Source organism: Fukomys damarensis, unplaced genomic scaffold, assembly GCF_012274545.1.
Source record: "Fukomys damarensis isolate Sample0158 unplaced genomic scaffold, DMR_v1.0_HiC HiC_scaffold_37, whole genome shotgun sequence".
In the NCBI taxonomy this organism is placed as follows: Eukaryota; Metazoa; Chordata; class Mammalia; order Rodentia; family Bathyergidae; genus Fukomys; species Fukomys damarensis.
Window position 1 is genome coordinate 27,748,056 of NW_022900949.1, and position 26,793 is coordinate 27,774,848.

General features: G+C 45.8%; 1 protein-coding gene and 1 pseudogene across 2 annotated transcripts in view; both read right to left on the bottom strand.

The window, feature by feature from the left end:
- Nucleotides 1-4,753: 4,753 nt before the first annotated feature.
- Nucleotides 4,754-6,185, bottom strand: LOC104867307 (annotated as a pseudogene).
- Nucleotides 6,186-13,121: 6,936 nt separating this feature from the next.
- The window catches only part of Tsen2 (tRNA splicing endonuclease subunit 2), a 29,726-nt gene continuing 16,054 nt past the window's right edge, over nt 13,122-26,793 (bottom strand). The window contains exons 7-12 of one of the 2 annotated variants that reach the window (XM_010631530.3): nt 26,155-26,205; nt 22,833-22,971; nt 17,204-17,240; nt 16,545-16,656; nt 15,504-15,593; nt 13,122-14,382 (exon numbers count right to left, since the gene is read on the bottom strand). In XM_010631530.3, coding sequence (XP_010629832.1) covers nt 14,362-14,382; nt 15,504-15,593; nt 16,545-16,656; nt 17,204-17,240; nt 22,833-22,971; nt 26,155-26,205 — 450 coding nt within the window. In that variant the 3' untranslated portion in view covers nt 13,122-14,361. Of the gene's footprint in view, nt 14,774-15,503; nt 15,594-16,544; nt 16,657-17,203; nt 17,241-22,832; nt 22,972-26,154; nt 26,206-26,793 lie in introns of both variants that reach the window. The other variant, XM_010631524.2, reaches the window with a different exon arrangement.

Consider the following 26,793-nt stretch of genomic DNA (forward strand, 5'->3'; position numbering starts at 1 on the left):
CTCAAATTAGCCTAACTCATAGCGAGCCTTCTGCCTTAGCCTTCCAAGTGCTGGGATTAAAGGCATGGGCCACCAAGCCTGGCTTCTTTACTAACCTTTTAAGGGATGCCTTTCCAGAGAAAAATGCCCCTCCCTCCACTGCCCTGCCTTATGTCATGGCTTCAAGATAATGTGACCATTTGCGAGCAAATCTCTTCAAGGGTAAAACACACGAAGTGTAAAATTGTTATCAATTTCTCACACGCACTTTGGGAACTAAGAATTGAAACCACTTCCACTGAATTAGTGTCACAAAAATAAGGTCAAGAATCCTGCTAGCTTTATATTTGTTGCCCTCTTTCTGTAATATTACAATAAAATATTTTAAAATGAAACAAGTTTTGTTGCTTGTGTAGATTAACTATATTCTCTATTTTCTGCAAGGATCAAGACCATTCCTCTTCACTCAGTACAGCCCAGCCGAGTTAAAAGGTTAGAAACCCGTGATTTACATCCCTCCCTTTCCCCCAATATAAACAGTTAAAACTACACATTTACCGAGTTGAGGAGTGAGCTGCAACCACCAGAGACACTTGACATTTTATTTATCTTGAAACAGTTTCTAACTGCTTTTATGATTTTTTCTTTGAAAACCACTGTTATATGGAACTGCTTTCCTTCCTTCGCCAATGTTTACAGTATTTATTATTCTTGTGGGAGGGGTTGTAGTACAATTTTCTGTAGTTGGATAATATAATCTGTCTTGTTTTGATTTCTGATTTTTTTTTAGAAATATTTAATGGTTATTTACCAGGTTATGGTTTAGAACTAAAATGTTCCCTAAAAGCATTTGGATGTGGGGGGCCTGGAGACAAGAGGTGGGTGACTGCAGGCATGATCTGAAAGGGTGTGTGGGGTGCTGGGTATTTGTTTCAGCAATGGGAAAGCTGATACAGAAAATTGGTACCAAGAGTGGGATTCATCTCTGTGACTACCCAACCTTGTATTCCCAAAGTCTTTGCAACTGGTTTGCAGGAGGAATTTGGGAAGGTTTGGACATGCAAGCTAAAAAGTAGCCCTAGAATAGTGTAAGTAGTCAAGGTTGATGGGTAAGCCTGATTGGAGTGCAGAAGACCAACATGCTGAGGGAATTAGTGCCAGTAAGGCCAGGCTCAGGAGGTTCCACTTGAGAACAAGGACTCCATTGAAAACTGAATGAAGTTCGGGTGAATTCCATTCTGACAAGGAAATTTCTAGGTTTTGTCCAAGTCCTCAGGCTTTATGTGAGGCTGAATTTAAATGTGGTAGACTAATTAATCTGGTAGAGGAAATTTCAAGGCAGCCCAATGTTCAGGCTATGGCATGACCATCATTGGCTACTTTTCAAGAGATATACAGTGAGGATCAGTCATGAAAAGTAGACCTGAAATAGGTGAAAAGTTTTCAGTTTATCCAGAAAATAGACACCTGTAAAGCCAGGGCCAAGGAGAATGATGATATTGAAAAGATCAGGTCTAATGAAAAGAAGCCAGGTACTTTGGGCCAAGATAATAGTTATTATCTTGATGCTTTGAGGTCATCTTAGGATATGGCCAGACCCCAGCCCATGAGAAGCTCAAGGGCAAACTCCTTTAAAAGGGTAAATTCCTTTGAAAGAGTTTGATTTGAAACAGTCCTGGGGCATCCTACACATTCACAGATGCCCAGCAAAGTGTTTCAACTCCAGGCACTTACAAGCTGCCATATCCATATTGCAAGGGACCAGGATAAATTCAGGCTGGTGGCAGACCTTGATGATATCAAGCATGCAGAAGGGAAGGGTTATGAGGCCATGTAGGCTTCTATCCACATTTGAGCAGGCCTTGGAGGACAGGCAAAAATATGTGAGAAGTCTGAATCTGTGCCAGGAACCACTGAGAGAATAATGCTTGAAGCTGTAAGAATATAACCAAAGGTACAATGGAGAATCTACGAAATTGGAGCTGTCAGAAATGTGGCAGCAAGTGGAGCCATCCCGAGAGGGGCCACGCTGGCTTCAACTAGTAAGGTCTTAGGGGGCAGAACCGTCCAAGCTCTTCAGAGTTCACATCTCACCACAACTTGCTCCAAGTGCTGGGCATGGAGCTCTAGGATCTAATGTTTGCCCTGCACAATTTCTTTTGCTTCAATCTTTGGTCCCACTCTTTTCTACACATGTATCCCTTCCTTTGGGAATGGAAATGTTTACTCTGTGCCATTGTATGTAGAAAGTATTTAACTTTCTTTTTGATAAATAATTGCAAAGTGGGAAGAACATGTTCAAATGGGAAAGGGAACGAGGGAGGGGGTGGGGGAAGAGAAGGGAGGGAAAAGGGATTAAAAAGGAGAACAGAAAGGGAAAAATGGAAACAAGGCTTTTGTAAATGATGAGGGGAGAAAGGGATGAAGAAATGGGGAGAAAAAAAGAAGAATCAGGTACACATTCCTATGATGAATGGATCCTAATATACAGCAATATGTACTAATACAAACATTTAAAAAATAGGAAAAGAATATATATTTGATGCAGTTGGTAAAGTGTTTCGTAAATGTCACTTAGGTCAAGCTGATGAATGTGCCATTCAAAACTTGGCTCTTGTTCTTGGTTTCCACCTCTCTGGTTGCTTTACAAGCTAGAATGTACAATTTTTTATATACTGTTCCTTTTGTGATTTTATTTTGTATATGTTTTCATGCTCTTCAATTAGTTGTATACACAGTCTCCCTGTGTTATTTTGATCCCTTTATCAGTATGAAATGTCCCACTTCACCTGACAGCCAAACAGCCACACCAGCTCTGTAATGCTTCCTGTCTGCACCGTGGGTTTTTTCCCCTCCACAACTGATGCCTAAGGGATGGCTGTTTATCAAGTTTAACAAAGAATAAAGTACAGAACACGGTACATGTGAACAGGCTATGAAAACATTTCATTTACCAATTACATCCTAGATCAGGTTTTCCCCATAGTTTGCCCACAGTAGCATTTCACAGCAGACTGATACGCTGCTAAGCCCAGGAATGCAGTTTGCTATTCTTTCGCCAAAGACAGGCAAAGCAGTAAAACAACATCATCTCCTCACTAGGTTTTTCTGTTTGGAAAAATATAGCTACTTTTCACAAAAGTGCTCTTTTCACATAATGGCTTTTATGTTTGTATTACGTGACTTAATACAAAATCTTTTTTGGTGTTTCCTTGTTTTATTGTCCAATATAATGTTTTGGTACATCTCGTGTGGTTGTCCGTCTTTCACTGCTGTGAAAACACCGAGGCAAAGAATTTAGCAGAGGGGAGGATTGTTTGGCTCATGGTTTCAGAGGTTTTGGTCCATCACGGGGCACTGGCTCCATGGTTTCTGTGTGTAGCACTGCATGCTAACTGCGCCACTGAAGCTCCGTGTTTCAGGATCTGAGGGGAGGCAGAAAATCACAGCAGAAGGGGATGGCAGAAGACAGCTGCTCACCTCATGGCAACCAGGAGGCAGGGGAAAGAGCCACAGAAAAAGAGATCTGGGACAACTGTGTACCTTCCCAAGCACACCCCTAAGGATCTGATTCCTCTCGCCAGGCCCTACCCCTGATGGCCCACTGGGCTCATAAACTCATCAGTGGAAAATCCACTTGATGGCGTCAGAGCCCTCATGATCCAGCCAGTTTCCCAAGGAATGTCGGCTGACAACCATGCCTTCAATGAGCCCTTTCCAGGGCGCTGTAAATCCCGGCTCTAACACCTCTCACTGCAAATCCCTCAGTTTTCTCAATGAGGTTTATGTCTGCGAGGGGTGCTGACTGGGACCTCTTGACAATCACGTCTTCACACATTGTGGGACCCTAACTAAATATTACATGTAAAATATAAAACCTTCATACTGTACTTCCGTCTACCACTTTTGTCTTTTGATTTCTATTTTAATTGTACAGATATTATAGTTCTCATAGAATATCAATGATGTTTTTCCTGTAAACAACCATTTGTTTCTAAAGAAATTCAGAAAAGAAAAATCACAGCCTTGTTTTCTCCATATTTATCATTCTTCTAATCTGTTTCTCCTTAGGTCTGTGTTTCTCTCAATTTTTGATTTACTGAATCCTTAAGAACCTTCCTTGCTTTTTTTTTTTTTGACAGAAGTTACATTTAATTCACAATGTAATAAAGGCTACTGGTAAAAAGCTACACATAAAGCCTGAAAAGCCCTAGTACACGAAAGTACACATCTCTCTACAAAGCTCTTATCAACATTTCCTAACTTGGTCTCCTGTTTGTCAGCCAGGTCTACTCTCAGAACCCTAAGGAAGCAGAGCTCTCAACAGAGGGGGAAGAGCCTCCAAACCAACACGTAAAAATGTCCTCTGAGAGACATTAATTGCTTGCTAAGGAAAATATTTTCTTTTTAATTTGAATTGCCCTAATTGGTCCTATCCTAAAAAAAGCTGCCTGAAAAAGGTAAGCCATGCCTTAGCGAATAGAGCACAGTACCCTGGAGCTAATTGAGAAATTGAGGCAAGTGGAGAGCTCAGGTTTGACAGGAAAACAGGTGAAGTTAAACAATTCTGAAAGTTAAAAACTACAAACCTGCACTGGTCATAGACAAAGGGAAATCAAAATGCTATCATTCCAACAGAAAGGACAAAAGAAAAGCCTAACTACAGTTACCTCAAAACCACTGACTCGGACTGGGGATGTAGCTCGGGGTGCCGCACCTGCCTGCCAAGTTCAAGGTCCCAAGTTTGATCCCCGGTACCAAACAAAAAACCAACCAACCAAACAAACAAATAAAAAACAAAAAACACTGAATCAAGAAAACATTTTTTAGTTTAAACTATAGCCTGACTTTAGAATGCCAACCCTTTTTGATCAATCTGGGATCCATGGCAACCCTCTTGCTACTTGGGGTTTACAAGGATAGTAAATGTTAATGAGGCTGCCGGATCCCCAGGACTGGTGAGACTACTGCCACCTCTATGGCTTTGGACTCCACCTGGGCTATGTGACATCTCATAAAAATACTAGGGAGAGGGAGGAGGATGAAGGAGGCAACGGAAGGCTGGGAAAGAGCCAGAGCGGTCTAGTTAAAACAACCTACAAAGCCCTTCTCCACCCCAGCAGTGTTGTGAAGGTAGCTTCGCGGGTATTTCAGCCCACCCCAGTCTAACATCCACGGTCAGTACCTCGGGAGACATTCTGCCAGACGTTACTGCCACATGTGCAAAGCTTTTCTCTCTAGTACCTTAGCTCCCTGGTCACCCTTCTACCCCACTCCCACCCAATCCCACCCTTTTCCATGGCCAAAAATATCAAATCAGTAAGGAAGGTGTGGGCTTCTTGCCTGGCCAAGCCTCTTTTACATACTTCTTCTTCTTGGGTTCATGAATGGCTTCAGGGTTATAGACTGCAGGGTTTGGTGTGGGGTTCATGTTCACTGCTGATGGCATGACAGGAGTCAAGTCCACATCAGGGGCGAGGTTCAGGTATGGCATGGGCAAGACGCCAATGAGTCCCGTGGAGGATGCCATATGGCTGGGAGCCTGCTTCACTGTGCGTGAGGGGCAGGCCCCCGTACAGTCTTCCTCCGAAGGCAAAGTTCGGTATGCGCCTGCTTTCCTGATGCCTCCAGGCCCAGGGAGCCAGGGCCTTCCACCCGAGTCTTCTTGACTGGGACCCTGCAGTTTGCGCCATGTTCCGGAAGTGACCAACCTCTGGATTGATGATCTCATTACCCTCACTGAAAGTCACCCGTGAGTCCTCCCACTTCCTCTTTGAATGTCCACATCTCCCTCCTCAGTGGTAAGGGTAGAAATCCGCTCGTTGTGGGCAGTGTTAAACTCTGTCAGGTTATCAAGCTCGGTTTCCTCCTCCAGAAGCCCCAGTAAGCCCCTGAGTTCATCATCTTCTCCAACCATCTTCTTGCCTCCTTTCACAGCTGATGGCTGCGTCTGAGGCTTCTCACACAGTATATGTCCTTGTGGATGCCCCAAACGAGACCGTGGAGTCCATGGGAACTTGCTGAGGCTTGTGAGGTTCCGACCAAAAGTGACCTAAGAAAGTGCCATGTGCACAGTTGAGATCTATCAGGAAAACTCTCTTCAAATGCTTGTCGTAAACCAGCGTGGACCCAAGAGCAAGACTCAGTTAGATTGTCTCCTTTGACTATGTCCCGATGTAAACCAGGTGTGGATTTACCTGCCCAGGTCGGGCAGTCAAAAAGTGGGAGGCTAGAGCCGGAGTTCACAGCCGCCACCCTCTCGCGTCTCCCGCTCCCATTTGGCAGGCCGAAGCACTCCTGGCTTATTTTGTACCTGATGGTGATCAATACTCCCAGCCTTCATATATCCGAAAAACATTTCACTTTTATCGTCAAAAATTACCTGTACTGGATGTGTAAGTCTAGGGAATAAAAGATTTTTGTTTTGACTTTTAAGATAGTTTCATTTTCTTCTGGATTGCGTTGTCTGACAGTAATATACTTTCATTGTCTCATGTTGAACCTGTGATAACACATCTCCATCAGGGCAACCCTTATTCAGATTTTCCCTTCGTTAGCAACCTCCCTGCAGTATTTCTAGGTGTTAAGAGTTTTGTTTTACAGTTTCTTGAGATTTTTGGATGATGTACTATATTACCATTAGAAATAATAAGGCTGTTTGTTACTTCTAGTATCTTCTGCAATGTTTGTGATATATCAGAACTGTATATTGTATATTCATTGTATATTTTGATATACACAATATATCAATATATCAGAATATAAGAAAACATATCAGAATAACAATACATTAGAAGGCTTATACAAATACTTGTGCTAATTCCTTTTTTAAAAACCTTTAAATCTTTCCATTTTAGCTTGAGTTTAGACTTCTATGCATTTGTTTAGAAGTTTGTTATAGCTCACTTCTTCTGTTTCTAATCTTCCTAGGGCTGTCCATGTGAAATTATACATTATGGGTGTTAGATTTTCTGTTCTGTAATTCTAGTTGGTTCCTTTTAAGTTTCTACTTACCTAGGTACATAACTGAAGTTTTCATCCATTTCATCTGTTGTAACTACCATGCCTGACCCAAGTGAGATCTGAGCAAACATGTAGCACTCCACAAAGAACAAAAAGGCCATGCTACTCTCAGTAAACAGAACAGGTGGCCATACAGAAAATGTGCAGAAGAATCTAGTATTTTTTTGCATGCTGGTGTGGACTGTCCTTGGACCCTCAATCCTAAACCTGCTCCAGATACCATAGGATTATAGCCCCATCCTGAAAACCTATTACAACTTACTTTCTCTCCCAGCCAGCTGCTGATATCATTCACAATTTCAGCCTACATCCAAACAGAATAAATCTAGCCTTTTTTTCTCCTACAAAGCCTGTGTCCACATAGTCCTAGCGTGCCATTTTTAAGAATAACTTTTACTGTATTGATAATAAATTGCTTGGATGTAGTGTCTTCTAACCCTATTGCCTGAAATACCAGTGGGTCTACCTAAAATGTTCATATTTTCTTTTGCCTACTGGTGATAGGGTCTCAATTTACCACAGGCTTTTTTTTTTTTTATCATTTACATAACTTCGAATACAGACCAGAGAATTACCTAATCTTATACTGTGTCTTTCAGAGAGAGTGCAGGCGGGCCTCTCCCGACCTCCAGCAATGAGGGTGAGGGCTCACCTTTCAGCTGCCCCATGGAGTGAAGTCTGGCTTGGGCTCTGCCTCAACTTTAGGCATTCAACTTGCCTGTGACCTCAAACTCACCTCCACATCTGCCTCTATTTTATCATTTTTCAGTCCATTTCTCTTAAAATTCACTTCTAAAATTTATGCAGTACTTGAGATACAAAACTGTTTGGAAATCATGAAATACATGTTCAATACTGCCCAGAAACCAGGTGTTCTCCGTGAGAATGGGCCCAGGGACAACGCTATGTGTCTCACACTACAGGGAAGTGGTGGTGAACCTACGGCATGTGTGCTGCAGCCGGCTGTGTATTAACACGGAAATCTCTAAAAGGCTTGCCATCCCTGCTATAGGGAGAGGAACTGGCAGCTCCTGAGAGCCATCCCGAATCCTGACCCTAGAGCAGGGGCAGGGCAAAGCCTGGATGGGATCGGACAAATTTGATAAAATCATTAAAATGACACAATGTGGTGTTGTCTGTATCAATGCAACGTCCTAATCCCTCACAGATGTGTCAAGAAAACTCAGAAGTTTCAAGCACAGCTGTCCCCAGATTCCTGTTATGCAGGGGAGAATAAAGTAAAATTAAGAGCTGAAGTGTTGCATTGGGGATAACACAATGTCTGGCTCACCGGGGATCTTGTCACCTTTCTAAAGACACAGAAGTCACGGCCCTGAGAGGCTCTAAAGACAGTTTCTTATAAAACATGCTGGTCCTCCTCTGGTGCACAGAATTCCCCCCACATCTGCCTGGGGAAGGGACTTCATTCTCCACAGCTGTGCAATCAGTGGGCTGGCAGGGTCCCGGCAGGGCAGGGAAGGGCCACACTGGACTCACAAGTGAGGTTTCTGAGCCCTCAGAGGGACGTCCTGCTCTCCCTGTCCACTCCACCCCGACGACTGTGTTCTCTTCAGCGCAGAGGGCTTTTTCTCCTTAGGGTCTTTACTCTTTTAATTTTGAGACTCGTGAAATAGGACAAACTTGTTTCATAAAAATTATCGATGAATTTTAGCCTTTCATCTATTTCCTGAATTAAATGACTTGCTCTGACTGCCTGAATCAGCCCTCAAACTATATTTATTAGGGTGCGATAATTTCATACCCTACTAGTTCCTATACATCTTCTCAGGGAAGTGACATTTCAGCCCCACATAGTTTTGCTACTTTCATCTGCATAGCAGAACTATGTGCTTCTCAATCGAGAACATCCTGGAAGTCTTTGTCTTTCCTCAGATTGTTTTACTCTGAAAATTCTGTTTTGCTACAAAACCTTCTTTTCCTGCCGAAGGTGCGTGAGCTGCGCAGCAGCCCTGTGCTCCTGTTGGCACCGTCGCGTGAACCTGTGCATCAGCTGCTCCTCACGGTGAGCCTCCTTAGGGCGGTAGAGTTTGCACTTTGTGTAGCTTCACGGCTTTATAATACGCAGAACTCCCTTTCTTACCACCAAGATAGAAAGCTGCTGAACAAGAAAGCTGAGCGTGACTCTCGTTTCATCACAGGGTGAAGAGAGACAGATCCCCCTGCTGTGGACCGTTTCCCAGTAATGACGGCTTGGTGTCTGTCATGCAGCATGTCTGGGCTTCCTGTTTCTTCACTTTAAAGACCAAGTTGTCTTCTACTCACTTTTCCCAAGACAGATTCTGAAATCCTGGCACTGTAAGTACCGTGTCTGTATGTGCTAACATCGAGTGGTACCTTACAATCCTGAGAATTTACAAAAGTGATGCGGGTGGGGATGAAGCCAATGATGGCAGAAATGTGCTGGAGAAATGAAAGGCTAGACGTGAACTGCTCAGCCCCGGACACACATGATGTTGTGTGCACGACATCCGAACCCTGAGACTCGTGTGATTATGCTTGTGCTGGAGCCAAGACACAGACGCATCGTTCTTGCTGTCCTTCCCTCTGCAATCGGTTCACCCAGAAGGTGGTAAATGCCCACTTGCACTGGGGTCTGCTCAGCGGTCCCCTCCCATACACACCCAGCTTCTCTCCCTCACACTGCCCAAGGACAACAGGAGCACTCATTATCGTGTGACTTCACAGTGACTCGAGTCAGAGAACTGTACAGCACTTCAGATACACACTGTCCAGTGTCTCCTTCCATGATCCACACGACAAACAAGGCTCCGCTGTGCTGTCATTCCTACGACGCTGCCCTGGCCTTCCCTCCGGCTCTACCCACTCAACGCTCAGATTTCTTATCGGCATTTTCCGCTCCACGAATGCCTGGTGTTCCTAGTCTGCCAACTCAGCCTTTCCCCATGTGGCCTCTCAAAGCATGGCCTGTTTCAGAACTCCAGATTCCTTCCCCACGACTTATGCTCGTCGGTGCAGCCTGTCAAGTCCCTAAGGCTGCTCGTTTTCTTCCCTGTGTCAAATGTGATGTCTGTGCTCAGTGCTCTGTGGCAGTCAGGTGACTCCTCAGCAAGGTCACCCCAAGGAGCCATGTTTGTGGGGGTGCCCCCTGGACTCCTCCAATGGAGGAGAGCTTCTGACAGTCCCCCATCTTAGGCTTAGCTGTGCTGGGCGGCAGTGAGCAGGATGGGGGTGGTGGAGAGAAGACGCTAGTCTCAGATTGTGTTGATGAAGGGATCACATCTTCCAAAATATGTCTTTTAGTACAACAGTGCTTATGAGCACATAAAGACCTGCACACATTCCCTTAGGATTCTCACATACAGATACCAATCACAGACACTGCCTGTGCTTGCTTCCCTGACACGGTAGTATAGTCTTTGCACAAAATCTGGACACCACTGAATGACTACAATCGTGTTTTCTGTTGTCTCTCCTGGTGCTCCATGGTGCTAAGACACCCGAGTGCTTGGGAAGCCATCAAATTGTGTTCATTTCCTCGTGCAGTTCTCCGACATCAATTTTTGTGCTCATAATGTAAAATTTTTTCCTTGGAAAAGGAGGACTCTCCTGGTGCTTTTATAAAATAGTCGAGGGAAATGGAAATAAAGTGTTTGCAAATGGGGAGGGGAGGAGGGGATGAAGAGAGGGCAGGGACAAGGGGAAAAAATGAGAACCAAAACCTGTCATGTAAAGGTACAGGATCCCAATAATGAATGTAACTGTACTGTATACCTAAAATGTACCAATAAACTCAATAAAAATAAAAATAATAAGTCCAGGGGCAGGGGATTTAGCTTAGTGGTGCTGCCCCCTGCCTTGAACGTGAAGGTCCCAAATTCAATCTCCAGTACAAAAAAAAAAAAAGTCCAATTACACCATGACTTTCTAAATAGTAGGTCTCTATCTGGCTCTGTTGTCTACAGCAGAGACACAGTGTGAATTAGACACTACCACAAATTTCTAAATCAAGAAGACATAAAAATTCTAAATATACAAGATCCCAATGATGAATGTAACTGCACTGTATACCTAAATGTACCAATAAACTCAATGTGAGAGAGAGAGAGAGAGAGAGAGAGAGAGAGAGAGAGAGAGGGAGAGAGAGAAACAATTCTAAATAACCCAGTATCAGTCAGTGAAACTGAAGAAGTAATTTAAAACAAACAAAGCCAGGGTCCTGACAATTTCTCTGCTGAATTCTACAATTTTAGAGAAGATCTAATGCCACTATGCCTCAAACTCTTTCATGAAATTCAAAGGGAATCAATAGCCCTAAACTCATTCCTGGAAGCAATTATTATCCTCATACTAAAACCAGAGAAGGATCCAACCAAAGAATTAGAACTATAGGCCAATATCCCTAACAAACAGAGATGAAAACATCCTCAATAAGGTACTGTCAAACAGAATGCAGAAAATCATCAAGAAGATCATACACCATGACCAGGTAGGATTCATCCCAGGGATGTAGGAGTGGTTCAACATATGCAAATCAATAAATCTAATACACTATATTAACAGAGGCAAGGACAAAATCCACATGATCATCTCAATAGACACAGACAAGGAACATGACAAAGTCCAACATCCATTCATGATAAAAACCCTACAAGCAATTAAAATAGATAATCTCAATCTGATAAAAGCTATCTAGGTTGGGCTGGGGATTTAGCTCAGTGGCTCCTCGCAAGCACAAGGACCTGAGTTTGATCCCTGGTACCCAAAAATAAAAAAAAAAGGCCATCTAGGTCAAACCAATAGCCAGTGTTATACTGAATGATCAAAAACGGAAAGCTTTCACTCTAGAAACAAGAACAAGACAAGGATGTTCACTATCACCAACCACTCTTATTCACTGTAGTTCTAGAAACATTAGCCAGAGCAATTATATGAGAGAGAGAAATAAAAGGAATAAGGATAGGAAGGAAGAAGTTAAATTAACGTTATTTGTGGATGACATGATGCTCTACATAGAAGACCTCAAAACTCCGCCCAAAGACATCTAGATTTGATAACCAAATTTGGTAGCACAGCTGGATGCAAAGCCAACATTTAAAAACCAATCTCATTCCTGTACACAAATAACAAACACTCACTGAAAGAGAAATTAGAGAAACCACATCTTTCAATCATCTTTTTGATGGTAGCATCAAAAAAAGAGAAGTACATAGGCACCAATGTAATGAGGAAGTGAAAGACCTTTACACTGAAAACTATGGTACTCTGAAAAGGAGATTGAAGAGGGTATCAGAAAACAGAAAGATATCCCTTGTTCTTAGGAAAAACCAACATAGTGGAAATGGCCACACTTTCAAAACTGTTATCTAAATTTTTTGCAATTCCAACCGAAATACCAATTGCATACATCACAGAATTAGAGAAAGCAATCCTAAAATTCATTTGGAACCAGAAAACACCTAGAATAGCAAAACTTATTCTGGGCAACAAAGGCAAGGCAGAGGGCATCACAATCTCTGACTTGAAATTATGCTACAAAACAACTGTGATAAAAACAGCATGGTACTGGTGGGGGGGGGAGGACAGGAGGATCAATGGAACAGAATAGAAGATGCAGAAACAACTCTAACCATACTCAACTACCTGATCTTTGACAAAGTGGCCAAACACCTTCACAGGAAGAAAGACAGCCTCTTTAATAAATGGTACTAGGAAAACTGGCTTTCCACATGCCAAAGATTCAATCTAGATCCATATCTCTCATAATGCACTAAACTGAAATTGAAATGGATCAGAGATCTAAATATTAAAACAAGAACACTGAATCTGATGGAAGATAAGAATAGGTAAAACTCTTGAAGACACAGGTGTAGGCAGAGACTTTATGAACAAAACCCCCATTATATTTCCCCACAGAAAATATCACAAAGCATTGACAACTGGGTTTTCATCTTACTAAAAAGCTTTTGTACAGCAAAAGAAACAACCAACAGAGTGAAAATGTAACCCATAAAAGGGGAAAAATATTTTACCAGGTGTTTCTCAAAGGACTAATATCTAGAACATATTAGGAACTGAAAAAAAAAAAAGACTCCCCCCTAATTTAAAGACAATCCAAAAATGGACATCTGAAATGAACAGACATTTCTCAGATGAAGAAGTAATTTGAGAAATGCAAATTAAAACAACACTGAGTTTCTATTTCACCTTGACTCTATTTTCACAGTGGTTCTGTACAGCACCCGCAACCTCCTGGGACTGGTGGCAGGAGATGGTTTGCTTTCCTGCCCAATCTCTGCTGCTCTGCGTTACTAACTTCTTCCCACTTCAGCTTCCACAATTCTAAAATGAAGACAGAGGCAGGAGGATTGCAAAGTCAGGCCCAGTCTGGACCACCTGGTGAGACTTTGTCTTGGGATAAGAAAGAAAAAGGGCTGGGGATGTTGCTCAGTGGGAAGATCCTGCATTCAAGCCCCAGCACTGTTAAATAAATAAATAGGGAGTTCAGAGCCCGAAGGAAAACAACAAAACAAAACAAAACATAACAGATTTTTAACTATGTCCCTGCTAACTGTAACTAACTCTGCCTGGACAGGCTGGTTACCCTGACGTGCCTATACCCTGCCTCTGATGCATATCACTGCCTTGGGGACAGTAAGAAAGACACCTAACACCCATGAGTTCTTTCGACACAGACCACAAATATATGCCACTATTTTGGTAATGTTTATATCTTTCTCCCTGGGTAGGGACAGAGTTGAGAACCGCACTAGGTGTCCCAAGTCACATGTTATGCGGAGCTCCAAAATAACGAAAATGCCAGCCATTATTTCTGTGGACATACTATGTCCCAAAGACACTTCCGTGTTCCGCTGGCTCCCGTTTGCCATTTCTTCACGTGGGATCTCTAGCACCCGAAATGTGACCCTGAAGTTTCCAGATGAGATGACGAGGAGCTGTACTGCAGGCTTCCCAGGCCACCCTTGTACATGGCAGATGGCAGATGTGAATTCCAGCACCCTTAATGTAGAGTCCACACTTATCAAAATTGCTGTTAATATATCAAGGATATTTGATCTCACAATAAAAGCAGTCACAGACTGAAGCTACCTCTGAAACAATATAACTCTGTGTCGCCTCAACGGCTGAAGTCTTTGGAAAAGCTGAGACGTGCTCATGCCTCTTCCATTTGAAGTAATGGGAACACGGCGGAGTCCGGTGGTCCCTGAATCTGTTCTGATGCCCTCTGTGGAGCAGATTAGAGGTGGGTAGCAAGAGATACCTGTGTACAATGGCGTTTCATACACTGCAGAGTGCACTCCCATCTCCAGGTAAACTTGAGAGCAGACCTCCTTTGGTGAAGGGCAGTCCTCAGAGGGGTCAAGTGGCCACATCTGACATCTGGGTGAGGACAGGGGCAGAAAGCTCCGCTCAGTCAGAGGTCTGTGACCGGCTCGAGGACAGAATCTGTAGCCCCAGCACAGGCCTTTCTCTTCTCATCTTTTACTGTTTCAGTGTCAGGATGGAGTCCAGGGCCTTGTGTGGGCTAAGCTCACATACTTTTGAGTCCTATCGCTGACTGCTGTAGCTTTATCTTTTACAATACAACCAGTTTTCTGGTGCTGAGATCATTGTGCCCTTTCAAACTATGGATGGGTGATCCCAGCGGAATGACTTTCTACCTCGCCCTGTACCCTGCTGTTGGTGGCACGAGAGGCCCGAGTGTGGGTTGCTACAGCTCGTCTTGGTCGCTTCTCTCTCGGGAAGACACCCACCGACTGAGAATCACCTCCTGGAACCAAGAAAACAGAGGTGACTGCATAACCAACACAGAAGCGGGAGAATTTGCCAAGCACTGGCACCACGGCTCTGCTTCACAAACAGCTGTTGGGGTAATGAGCTGGCACCACTGCCATTCCTGGGGCAGGAAGCCCTGGGACGGTGGAACCCTCCCATGCCAACCGAATCCACCATCAGTGCTGCGCAGCTGTGCTTTGGAGGGAGCTGAGGCTGAACCCAGGCCTTGCACTGAACCTTTTATTGCATCCCAGACCTTCTAACCCTCCAGTGCCCAGTGATTCGTTTCTGGAATGCCCATGACAATGGATCATAATGAAATGTGTTCTCTTCACGTTCTTGTTCCTTGAACTTTCTAGGTAACACATACAAATTTCATGCAAAAATTCAAAAGGTATGTCCATCTTCGGCATACATGGGTTAATTTTGAGCCCAGGTCTCATCCAGCTGGCTTCAAACTCCTGACCCTCCTTCGTCAGCCTCCCAGTGGCTGGGATTCCTGGCATGCAAAGCTTGTGAAGACTGAACTGGCCTCAGCCATGCATTGACTCAGCATGGGGAGGCCCTGGCTTCCATTCCCAGCACCAGAAAGTGTTCAAGCGGGGAGGACCTGAGAGAACAGTTGTCACCGGAAAAGACCTTTGCACTTTGTGGCACCGCATGCTCCAGAGGACACAGAGGACTCAGGCCTTCGGGACACATGAGTGTAACCACAAGGGACCCACCTGGACCTTAATTCTCCTCAGACATTCTGGGGACTCCATGTCTTCATCTGTCATGGTGGAGGGTTTAATCAAGTAGCACAGCATAAGTTCCTGTTGAGGAGGAAAAGGCCATTTCCATACGCCACAGTGACAGCAGAACACAGGCGGTGAGCCGGGGGCCCACCCATCCCCAATGCCTCCTGCTGTGACCTGCAGATGCTGGTGCAGACACCTCCAGAACGTGTCAGGCTTCCCTGGGAACCTGGAACTAGCGCTTGGCTTGATCACTAAGGAGCTGCCAGTCAGTGATCGTGGCCAGGGCCAAAGGTGCAGTGAGGCGGATGCTGACTACAAGCAGTGCAGACCTCTACTGCACTGCACACCTCAGCTTCCCACCCACCCAGGCTGCCAGCGAGACGGCGGGGCAGGTTCCCACGGGGTGTCAGTCAGCAAACACAGCGGCTGAAGGGGAGCTAGGGATGGACCTGCTGAAGGCCAAACAGGTGCTCTCGCCCAAAGCTGCAGCTGGTGACTGTCCTAGTGTAATATGAAACTTCTCTATCTTTGCTGAAAGAGTACTGGAGGCCAGACGGGCCACGGCCTGGTTTGTCACCTGGCGTCTCTTAGGGTGGGATGACAGGATGGCCAAGTGCTGAGCAGCTCATTTTAATCCCTTCCTTTCTCTTGCAAGGTATCTGCAAACTGAGAAAGACAATTGTGCCACCAATGTTTTGATTCCTTTGGGAATGTGTGAGTGGTGACACAACTGTAACAGGAAGCAGCCCATGAACAGTGCCAGCTGGGAAGGAAGGTGACACACATTAGATGCCACAGGACCTGGGGCCATGTGCCCATAGGTGAGAGTGCACAGGCACCAAAGCAGAGCGGGACAAGAGGACAACTTCCAGCTCAGTAAAGGAGGAGTGCAAGAGACCGAATCTTCCAGGATTTCACTGGCAGAAACATCGTGAAGCTTCTAATAGTGACTTTTTGGATTCTACTACATAAAAAAATAATTGTGCTGTTTCTGTGGCACTGGAATGCCAGGCTGCTGTGGGTTACCTTGGAGACGTTGCCGGAAACTCTGCTGAGGGTAGCCAGTGACTTCCAAGTGAAAGGTCTGCGGAGCGGGCCTGCAAAGCCCTTATCCACGAGCTCCACGATGACAGAATAGCTGCAAAACACCAACCTGCTTTGAGCACAAGGTGAGGAGTGAACCCGCATTGGATCCCAAATGCCCCATGTTGCAGCTGAGAAAACACTAATGAAAATCCACGGCAAAGAAAAAATGTTTAGGCTGATTTGACACTCACAGGAAAAGAACATAAATGATTTTCCCGATATGAAAGCTATAAATCCACTCAGCTTTTGAGATGCTAATACTCACCGATGTCAAGATAAACAATCACCACACAGAGTAACCCCATAATTAACATAAAAACACGCCCTGCCATCACCTACACCCTATTCTCTCTAGACAGTAACAGTGTTAGTTCGAGGCATGGACTTTTCTTCCTATTTTTGTGGTGCTGGGGATGGAAGTTGGGCTTCACAGCTACGCGCTGCGCCCTGAGCCAAGCACAGACATTTAACATTGATTCCCATCAGGACCAGGAGGGACACAGCTTTTAACTGTCTCTATGGTGCTGAAAACTGAATTGGAAGCCAGAGATTTCCTTGTATCTTTTAATCTATTAATTTATTTAATAAGTGCTCCAAACCTTGCATGGTAAAATGGAGGGCCTTTCCGATACAGCACTGCAAAGAAGAAAAGAAAAGGTATAACCACTCAGATCACAGGTGCACTTTACAACCTGACTTTTTTTTCCTTCTCCAAAGGGATTCGATCATCCGATTATCTGCATGTGAGCCTGGCAATATACCTTGTGGCCCATTTAAAAATCTGTAATACCCGCCCACCCCCACCGCAATGAGGTATAATTAATACAGAAAATCTGCTGCTAAGACCCTCACCCCTCCCTCCCATACCAATCCCAAAGTCAAGTGCAGTGATTTTTAACTCCAGTGTGGGAGACCAATCCTAGCATCTCACTCTACTACTAATAAGCTCCTCAGGCACCGGTGACTCCTGTCGGCCTCTTACCCTACCCCACCCGCAGTAAGAGCGTGAGATTTCATCAAGAGTGTGATGTTCACACTGCCTACGCTGTAGTTCATTTCAAATCAAGCGACTTCAGAGTGTCTGGGTAGTTACCCTAGCCAGGTGTTGGGGCCAGAGGTAAGAGGAGAGCCTATTCTAAGAAGTTCAGTCTCCTGAATAGGTTTAAGAAATTCAAAGTCCAGTGGTATTAAAAAACAAAAAAAATCAGGTGTGGTGATGCACGCCTGTAACCCCAGCACTCAAGGGCTAAAGCAAGAGGATCACTGTGAGCTCAAGGCCAGCCTGGGCTACAGAGTGAGACCCTGTCACAAAAAAATAAACAAAAGACATTATAACCACCCCTCCAGCCAGGAGTGCATGGATCCTGCTCTTGGGGCACGGGCAGGCAGAGGTGGGGTGGGGTCAATTCAATCTTTAGGATCAAGATGTATCAGCAAGGGGACTGGGGCTAGGGCTTCTGCAGGGTACCCTCTGCCCTGGGGGAGAGATCGCTCTGACAGTTAACTATCCTGTTGACTTGAGTAAGAAAGTCCAGCTGATTGGATCAGCATGGTTCTGGGAGTGGCTCCCGCCAATAAGCTTAGTGTCCAAATGGAATAAAAGGGGAAGGAAAGCTTGCTGCTATTTCTTGGAGGAGCGCCAGTCCCTGTCTTTGCCTTGGACATCATCTCTGGGCTTCCTGATACCGACTGTCATGGGACTGTGCAGCGAGCTCATCTTCCATCTCTGATGGGATCCTTCGGCTCTACAGCACTCAGCCTATTTGCTCTCTTCCACACCTGACTCTGTGGCGGCCACTGTAGGCCCACCTTGTAAATGCTGATATAGTTACATATCTCACTTTATATCTCTTCCTCTAGGGAGCACTGACTGACACACTGGCGAGCTGCTTACCTCTCCTTCCCTCTGGGCACTTGGCCAGACCACAACTCTGACTCCCATGCAGCCAGACAGGGTGGGGGGTGGGTACTATGTTGACCCTTCAGGAAGGTGATCTTGGAAGCTGTGTGCTAGAGACCAGGCCCACAGAAAGTGGCCCGTGGTCCGGAAGCACGGTTTGGAGTTGATGCCCACCACTCCTGACCCCTGAACCTGAATGTTGACAAGGGACTCTGGCCATGGGAATCACTATCACCGCTGCACAGGTCCCCTGTGCTAAATCCAATGCAGGCAGATTCAAGGAAGAGTTTCATTTGCCTCAACAAACCGAAAGAATTTCCCTTTTTGGCCAGATCAGTCATATAGCTGGTCACGTCCTCCTCGGGCTCATGAAGGCAGCATGGAGCTCATAACAGGGTGGCAAGCCCTCACCTCCTCCTGTGCTGCTAGTCTGTTTCCCATGGTCACATTTCCTTTTCATTCCTGTGTTTCCCATTTAAGTTGCATTTAAAGTACCCAGCAAATCAGCTCAAAGTCCCTGTGGCACAAGCTGTAATAACTGTGCAAATACTGTTCATGCAAACAATTCTCAACTTCCTGAAATCGGGCTGGTGGAGAGAGATGGCCAGGTTAAAGGTGGACTTTGGGGTTTGCTTTCCTGCCCAGTCACTGCCACTCCAAGTTGTTAACTTCTTCCAAAATTCTAAAATGACGACAAAGTCAGGTACAGTGGCTGTCGGGGGAGGATGGCAAATTCAAGCCCTACCTGGGCAACTTGGTGAGACCTGTCTCAAGAAAAACAAAACAAAAATGGGCTGGGGATGTAGTTCAGAGTGAAGGTCATGGGTTCAATCCCGTGCTGCCAAATAAATAAACAGGAAGTTCAGAGCATGATCCTGGCCTCAGAGGGAGCCCAATCACCCCTCACCAGTACCATGACTGTGTGACCACATCCATCCCTATGTAACATGAGAGAGAAAAGGCTAAGTATTGGCACAATGCCCGGTCAAGTAAGTGCTCAATGTCATGATCACAAGAACTCCCAGGGAAAGATGAAACTGCTTCACCAAACTCCCACCCCTCTACAAGATGAAAGCTTCAGAAAACAGAGATATACTGGGCATTTGACCATGAGGTCTGGGAGCTGAGAGTATGCCGGACAGGGCCTTTGGTTCTAGCCTCAGTGCCTCACTCTCCAAAATATTTTAAATTTAAATTTAAAAAATAGGGCCGGGGATGTGGCTCAGTGGCGCCGTGCCTGCCTGGCAAGCACAAGGTCCTGAGTTAGATCCGGTACTTAAGTTTCTGGTCTGAAAGAATGGGGCTGAGGGCGGGGAAGAATGGGACTAGGAGTGCAGCTTGGTGGCTGAGCCCTTACGTGGCACACACGATGTCTGGGCTCCATCCCATCACCACAGTAGAAAGGAATGAGGTGAGAAAGCTCGCTCCTCCTTACAAATGAAAGCTCACACAGCGGTGAAGGGACCAGGAGAAACAACGCCACAATTCAGTCAGATGTCCATCGGCTGACCAGGGAGCCAGCTATTCATAGCACCCTGCTACAGAGTACGTGTTAACTGCAAAGGGGAAAATGTAACTTTACAGCAGACATCTGACAGTGGTCACTCAGCCAAGGGACTACTCTATGTCATGTCCCTCCTGAAGTTACAGTATTATGAGTTGTGTCCAGGTGTCCCCCCAAAGCCTCAGGTGGCCATAGGTAGGGCTTTTCGGGGGTGACTGGAGCTACAGTGCATGAATGTGGATTAAGGGTGTGTGGTACTGGATTGGTGCACTAATTGGTTTTGGACTATTCTGTGTGTATATAATGGAGAGGCCCATCCTAGGTGTGAGCACATCCACCAAAAGGTGGGCAGTCTGGATGGGACTAAGAGAGAAAGGAAGGCTGATGCTGCCACTGCCTCATACCTGCCATGCCATGCACTGTTTCTCCTCTGCGATGCCCCTTTGCCGTGTCACCTGGTCTTGGAGGCAGCTGGCTATGGACTGAAACCTCTACAGACTGTGAGCCAAAATAAACCTCTCCTTTAACTTTGAGTGCCAGGTGTTTTGTCACATCAATTAGAAAAGTAATTAAGACACAGAGTAAGTACATGCATCATCTATATGTGCCAAAAGTTGATGAAGGGACAGTCAGCCTTATAGGATGAGGAGTCCTACACTGCACTTCCAAAAGAGTCAATATCATGAAAAATAAGCGGGTAGAAGAACCACTTTAAATAAAAAATGTCCAACGTATGATCATGTCCTGATTCCTGGGACCTACAAATGTGACCTTACTTGGGAAAGAGGGTCTTGGCAGAGGTACTGGAGTATAGAGGTGGCCCCAAATCCAATGACAATCACATCACCATTGCAGTACTGCTCCAGTAATGAAATGTGACAAGGTGTATTCAAGAGAAGAGTCTCCAGATAAGGTGTAACTTTCATAATGCCCATTTACAGTGAGTCCTTACTGCAGTAAGAAAACAACTATTAAGAAAGCCTGATCTGGGCTTAATTTAGGGTGTCAAGGTTGGTCTTTTGGTTGTTGTTTTTTCCTTCTTTTTATATACTGGGGATGGAAACCAGGACCTTGTACATGCTAGGCAAGCACTCAACCAAGGAAGTATAACCCAGTCCTTTTTATTTTTAATTTTGAAACAGGGTGTCACTTAAGTTGGCCAGGTGATAAACAGACTTAAGATCCTCCTGCCTCAGCCTGCAGAATAGCTGGGGCCTATGAGGACACTGGCCCTCAGAATTAGAATACTGCTGTTAGGAAGCAGTGGGGGGGCTGCCTGCTGGAAAGAAGTGGAGGAGGGGGTGAAGGGAGGGCAGGGATAAGGGGAAGAAATGAGAACCAAGACCTGTCATGTAGAGGTACAAGATCCCAATGATGAATGTAACTGTACTGTATACCTAAAATGTACCAATAAACTCAATGAGAAAAACAAACAAACAAACAAAAGAAGTAGAGGTGGGAAGCCATTCTTCCTGTCCTAGGCCACATGCGATGTCCCACATGAATTAGGAAAGCGACCAGCAGCAGGCACTATGTCTCAACTGGGAGCAGAGAAATGAGCACTCTTTTCCTTTAAAAAAAAAAAACCCACCATCCACCCATTGGTCCATCCATCTGTCCTTCCAATTGCCCTGCAAGGGGGTCTGTTGCTCATTTATCTATTTATTTGCATTTTGCTATACTGAAGCCTGAACCCAGGGCTCCTGAAGGCTTGCACCCTAGACTGGAGCAGTTTATTTCTAGACAAGGCTTTTTCTTCGTGCAGCTTCCCATCTCTGGCCTGAATATAAATACAGAGTTCCAGGGGTGTGGCCTGCTTAGTGCCCTGTACACAATCATCATCTGTCTCTTTCCTGTTTCATGACAATATTTTTTGAGACAAGGTCTTGCTATGTTTGCCCAGGGTAGCCAGGCTTGAGCCTAAGATCTTCTTGCCTTACCCTCCTGAGTATTAGGATTACAGGTGTAACACCATGGCACCTGGCTCTTCTTTATCCATCTCAGGATGTGCAGTTCCTGAAATTCCTTTTTTATTGTTTTGTGTTTGGCTTCCTGAATTGTGAGTGCTGAACCAGGATCCGGCTTCCTACAACCCTTGAAAATGATCCCGGACTGGTGACCCTTCCCTCTCAGAAGCGTGAGGAGCAGAGTACCCGGCACACAGCATCACACCCCAGTTTCGAGGACTGAGATCAGGACTGCGGCAGGATGGCGCCCACACACAGCAGGGCCCACGGGTGACAGCCGTGGCCAGGGCGCCCCTGCACGGTTATGCTCCCCTGGCAGATGAGGCCACTGAGGCTCACAGTGTGGGACTGACCGCAATCCCAGGGATCGGGACTCTTTCTAGGGCAGCGGTGGGAACCTTTCTGCATGCCTAGCGCCTCACTGTGCATGTGCCTCAGTGGGCTGTGTGTCATGGACAGCTCTGAGAGTCCCACTGTCACTCTCCCACGGTCACGACGCAAACAGGAGTGAAAGCCTGGTCTGGGCCTGTGGCTTCTCCCCCAGGCTCCCGACTCTGTTCTCTAGACTCACTAAATGGATTTCTTTCTTTCTTTTTTTGTTTTGTTTTCAGTACTAGGACTGAACCCAGGGCTTTTACACAGCGTTATACCCTCAGTCCTTTTAAAAATGTCTTTGAGACAGGTCCTCTCTAAGTTGGTGAGGCTGGGCTCAAGCTTGTGATCTTCCTGCCTCAGCTTCCCAGAGTGCTCAAGTATCCGAGATTCCTATCTAAGCCAGGGAAGATCAGCACCAGCACATCCACTGCTCTCCCTGGTTGCCCTGTCACCCTGCACCCAGTGCACAGAGGGTTACTCACACAGATCTGTCCCATACTTGAGCCCCGTCTTGGGCACCCAGCCCTTGCTCCGGAAGTAGTGGTAGGCCCCATAGGTCGTCCTGAATGTGGGCTGAATTGCTGTGAATGCTTTCCAGAGCTTCACGATCGTCAGGGGTTCCTAAATTATGTAAAAAGAAGACACAGTTTTTATGCACACTCCATTCCATGCCCTTGTGTGGTGTGGAGCTTCAGCAGCAGCAGGAGCAGCAGCAGCAGCGGGGACAAATGCACGGCCCTCCTGGGGCACCCAGACCACACTGTCCAATGTGGCGGCCACCACCCTCATCCACCAGAGAGGGGCTGAGTGTAAAACACGCACCAGTCCAACTGGGCAGGATATGTCGCCTAAACCATGGGTATGATGGGCTCAATGAACTACGTAACATTATTACTAAAAGTAATTTCACCTGCTTTTTAGACATTAATCAAGTAGTTTTTCTTGTTTATTTTTTTTTCATTTTTATTTTTTTTTAGGCAGTCTCACTGTGTAGTCCAGATTGGCCTTGATCTTGTGGCAATTTTCCTGCCTCAGCCTCCTACTGCTGGGATTATAGGCATGTGTACTACACCAGGCTCACCTGTGTTTTTTCTTTTTAATTTTTTTTTTTTTTTTTTTTTTGAGACAGGGTCTCACTATGCAGTTGAGACTGACCTAGAACTCACTATGTAGCCCAGGCTGGTGTCGAACTCACAGTGATCCTCCTGCCTCAGCCTCCTGAGTGCTGGGATTACAGGTGTGCGCCAACACGCCCGGCTGTTTTTCTTTTTAAATTTTAACGTGGCCACCAAAAAATAGAAAACGATTCACATGACCCCCATCTGAGGCATCCACTCCATTCTCTCAGGACACTGGGGCTACAGGGGAGGCAGAAAGGCAGATTTTGAGGCTGGGGTAGCAGCTCAGTGGTAGATCAGGTGCTTGGCATGAACAGGCTCTGGGTTCCATCCCAGCACCAGAGAAGGAGAAAGAAAGGGAAGGCAATATCTGGCATGGAGAAGAGCCAGGGAGAGGGTCAGGAAGGATACCCCTGGTTAGAAAGTAGCTTGGGCCTCAGGCTCTGGTGTAACCCCCAAAGCAGAAGGCAGTGGTTAAACATTTCCCAAGCCCTTTAGTGAGCAGCTACTGTATGCCAGGCCACATTCAGAAAAGGAATAGGTGCATATGGTGTTGCATGCCAGTAATCTCAGCTCTAGAGGAGGCTGAGGCAGGAGGATTGCAAATTTGAGGCTAGCCTAGGCAACTCAGTGGGATTTTTGTCTGTCTCAAAATTAAAAGAAATAAAATGAAATAAAGGGCAGGGTATAGAGCTTGCATGAGGCCCTGGGGTCAAGCCCCAATCCTGCAAAGGTTTAAAAATAAAATGAAAAAAATATGTGTAAATAAAATGTTCATTAAAAACCTGAAGGTGGGCCAGGGATTTAGCTCAGTGGTGCCAAGCACAAGGTCCCGAGCTTGATCCCCGAAACCAGAAAAAAAACAACAACAACTGAAGGTGCTTCATCTCAGTCTTTGGCATTAATAGAATGGCTGCCTGCTGGAACAATGTAATAATCCGACTGCTCAGAGGTGATGGAACGGGATGGCTGGGGCAGAGTCCCTCCCAGAAACCAGAACATGGTGAATCGTGGGACTGGGCAAGGGGAGCGCCCTCCAGGGCTCAAAGAACCGACCTCAGCACTCTTTGCAATGTGGATGGGCTCGGTGCGTCTAGGCAGAAGGTTTGAACCCACAGATGCAGCCCAGCTCCATTCCCAGCAAACGGCAGCAAAACCTACCAGAAATAAGCCTGAGCACACGGCTGTGTTTCCTTTCCTTCTCTTGTGCTCCTTATATGAAAACTCCACACACATGAGCTTTGCCTCCTCTAATGAAGAGGAGGCTGGAGAGCCAGGCAACTCCAGATGTTCAGGACTCTGCTCAGCTGCAGCATCTGGAAGAACCCAGCTGACCATAAAAGGGGGTCAGGGAGCTAAGAGTGACCACCACGGGGGAAAACGAGTCACTCCCACCAAATGTGCTTCCAAACCACTGAATATTCATGTAAGTAAAATAGGAGATGAAATGTTCACAGGCGTGGTAGCCCACAGCTGTATTCTTAGCTATGTAGGAGGCTGAGGCAGGAGGATTGCAAGTTTAAGGAGATCATGGGCTACACAGTAAGACCCTGCCTCAAAATAAAATACAAAGGCTGGGTACATAGCTTAGTGGTAGAGCACTTGTCTAGAGTGTGAAAGGCCCTGGGGTCAATCTCCAGTACTGACAGAAAGAGAGACAGAGACAGAGACAGTGACAAGAGAGGAAGATATCACAACTAGATGATAAAATCAGGCACATGTAAGACCCAGACAAAATACTCCTTCTGTCCTCTTTACCGTTCTGCTTTCTATTTTACCCGACTTATGCTGCACAGGTATTAGTTACACAGTTTGAAACTCCAAAGGCACAGCATGTGTGTGGTGCAGCCTCCCTCCAACTCTGTCCCTGGCCGCAGGCGCCATCTGTGTGGCTGTCTTCCGTCCGCACGTGGCAGCCGCGGTAGGAAAGCTCACAGGATGCAGGAGACTAAGCAGAGGAGCACGCAGCCTTGGACGAGTCACGTTCTCTGGGCCATGCTTAGCAAGTGGAGGCGGCTACCAAACAGCACGGGTCATGTGTCTGACGCGGCCTGTTAAACACTTGTGACTTGTATTTTATTTTTATTTTTTTTGCAGTGCTGGGGACTGAATCTGGGGCCTCACACATGCTAGGCAAGTGCTGTACCACCCAACCCCTTTAATTTCTTTAGGAAAAGTCTTGCTAAGTTGTGCAGGATTGCTGAGTCTGGGATCTTCCTGTGTAAGCCTTCCGAGGAGCTGGGATTTCAGGTATGTGCCACCATGCCTAGCTCTGTTAATTCAGTTATTTGGACACAGGTTTCCTGGTGTGTGTATAAGATACTGTACTTTTTCTGGTCTACAAGAGTGAAATTCAGCCTAAAAAGGTTAAAGCTGGCTTTTGCCTGAACAGCCCCAGTTCAGAACCTAAAGTCAACAAGAGAAAAAAAAAACTTCAATTCCTATTTTATTCAGTAGAAGTAAACATATCTGTATTAAAGCAATATGGAATAGCCGGGTGTGCTGGCTGTGATCCCAGCACTCAGCAGGTGGAAGCAGGACTGCCATGAGTTCAAGGTCAGCCTGAACTACATATGAGACCTTGTCTCAAAACACAAAACCAAACAGAAGCAATATAGAAATTAATCAACCTGCTTTTAGCATCAGGGAAATTGCAGGGGGGCTGCAATGACACAAAACATCTTACCTTCTTGTAGTAGATACTCAGACACCCCAGTGCGTAGACCAGGAAGAAAGCCTAAAAATGGAGCAGGCAGAAAATGTCCATTACAAATTAGCCGCATTCTCAAGAAATCACTGTACAGCCCTGTTCCCTTCCTGTCAAATATAAATTAGTGTCTTTAAACCATCATCAAACCAGACACATGCGTGGTTTCCCATTATGGAAACTGTTGCTGCGGACTTCATGACACAACACATTTCGCTGGGGACAGCATTGTCAGATGAAGTTGCTCTAACATTATGTGCAGCTAAAAGGAGCTTTCTGATCACCACTGAAAAGCTGCTGCTCTGGTACCATCCGAAGCCACGTAGCAGCAGCCTGACCCGTCCAGGTCACAGGCTCGAGACAGTGACAGGGTGGGAGCTCCTAGTGCAAAGGGGTCACTTTTTATTTAATGCTGTTTGTTTCTGGCCGGGGATGGAGCCCAGGACTTCACCCATGCCCGTGTGCTATGCTGAGTTGTACCCCGAGCCCTGGCATTCTTTTTGCAACCTAAAAAGTATTTTAGAAGACATGAGATTAACTTCGTAACCAATTACATGGCTTCTGCTTTGGGGGTCTGGCTGCAGCCACCAGGCACAGGGTAGGACGGGCCTCTTCCGT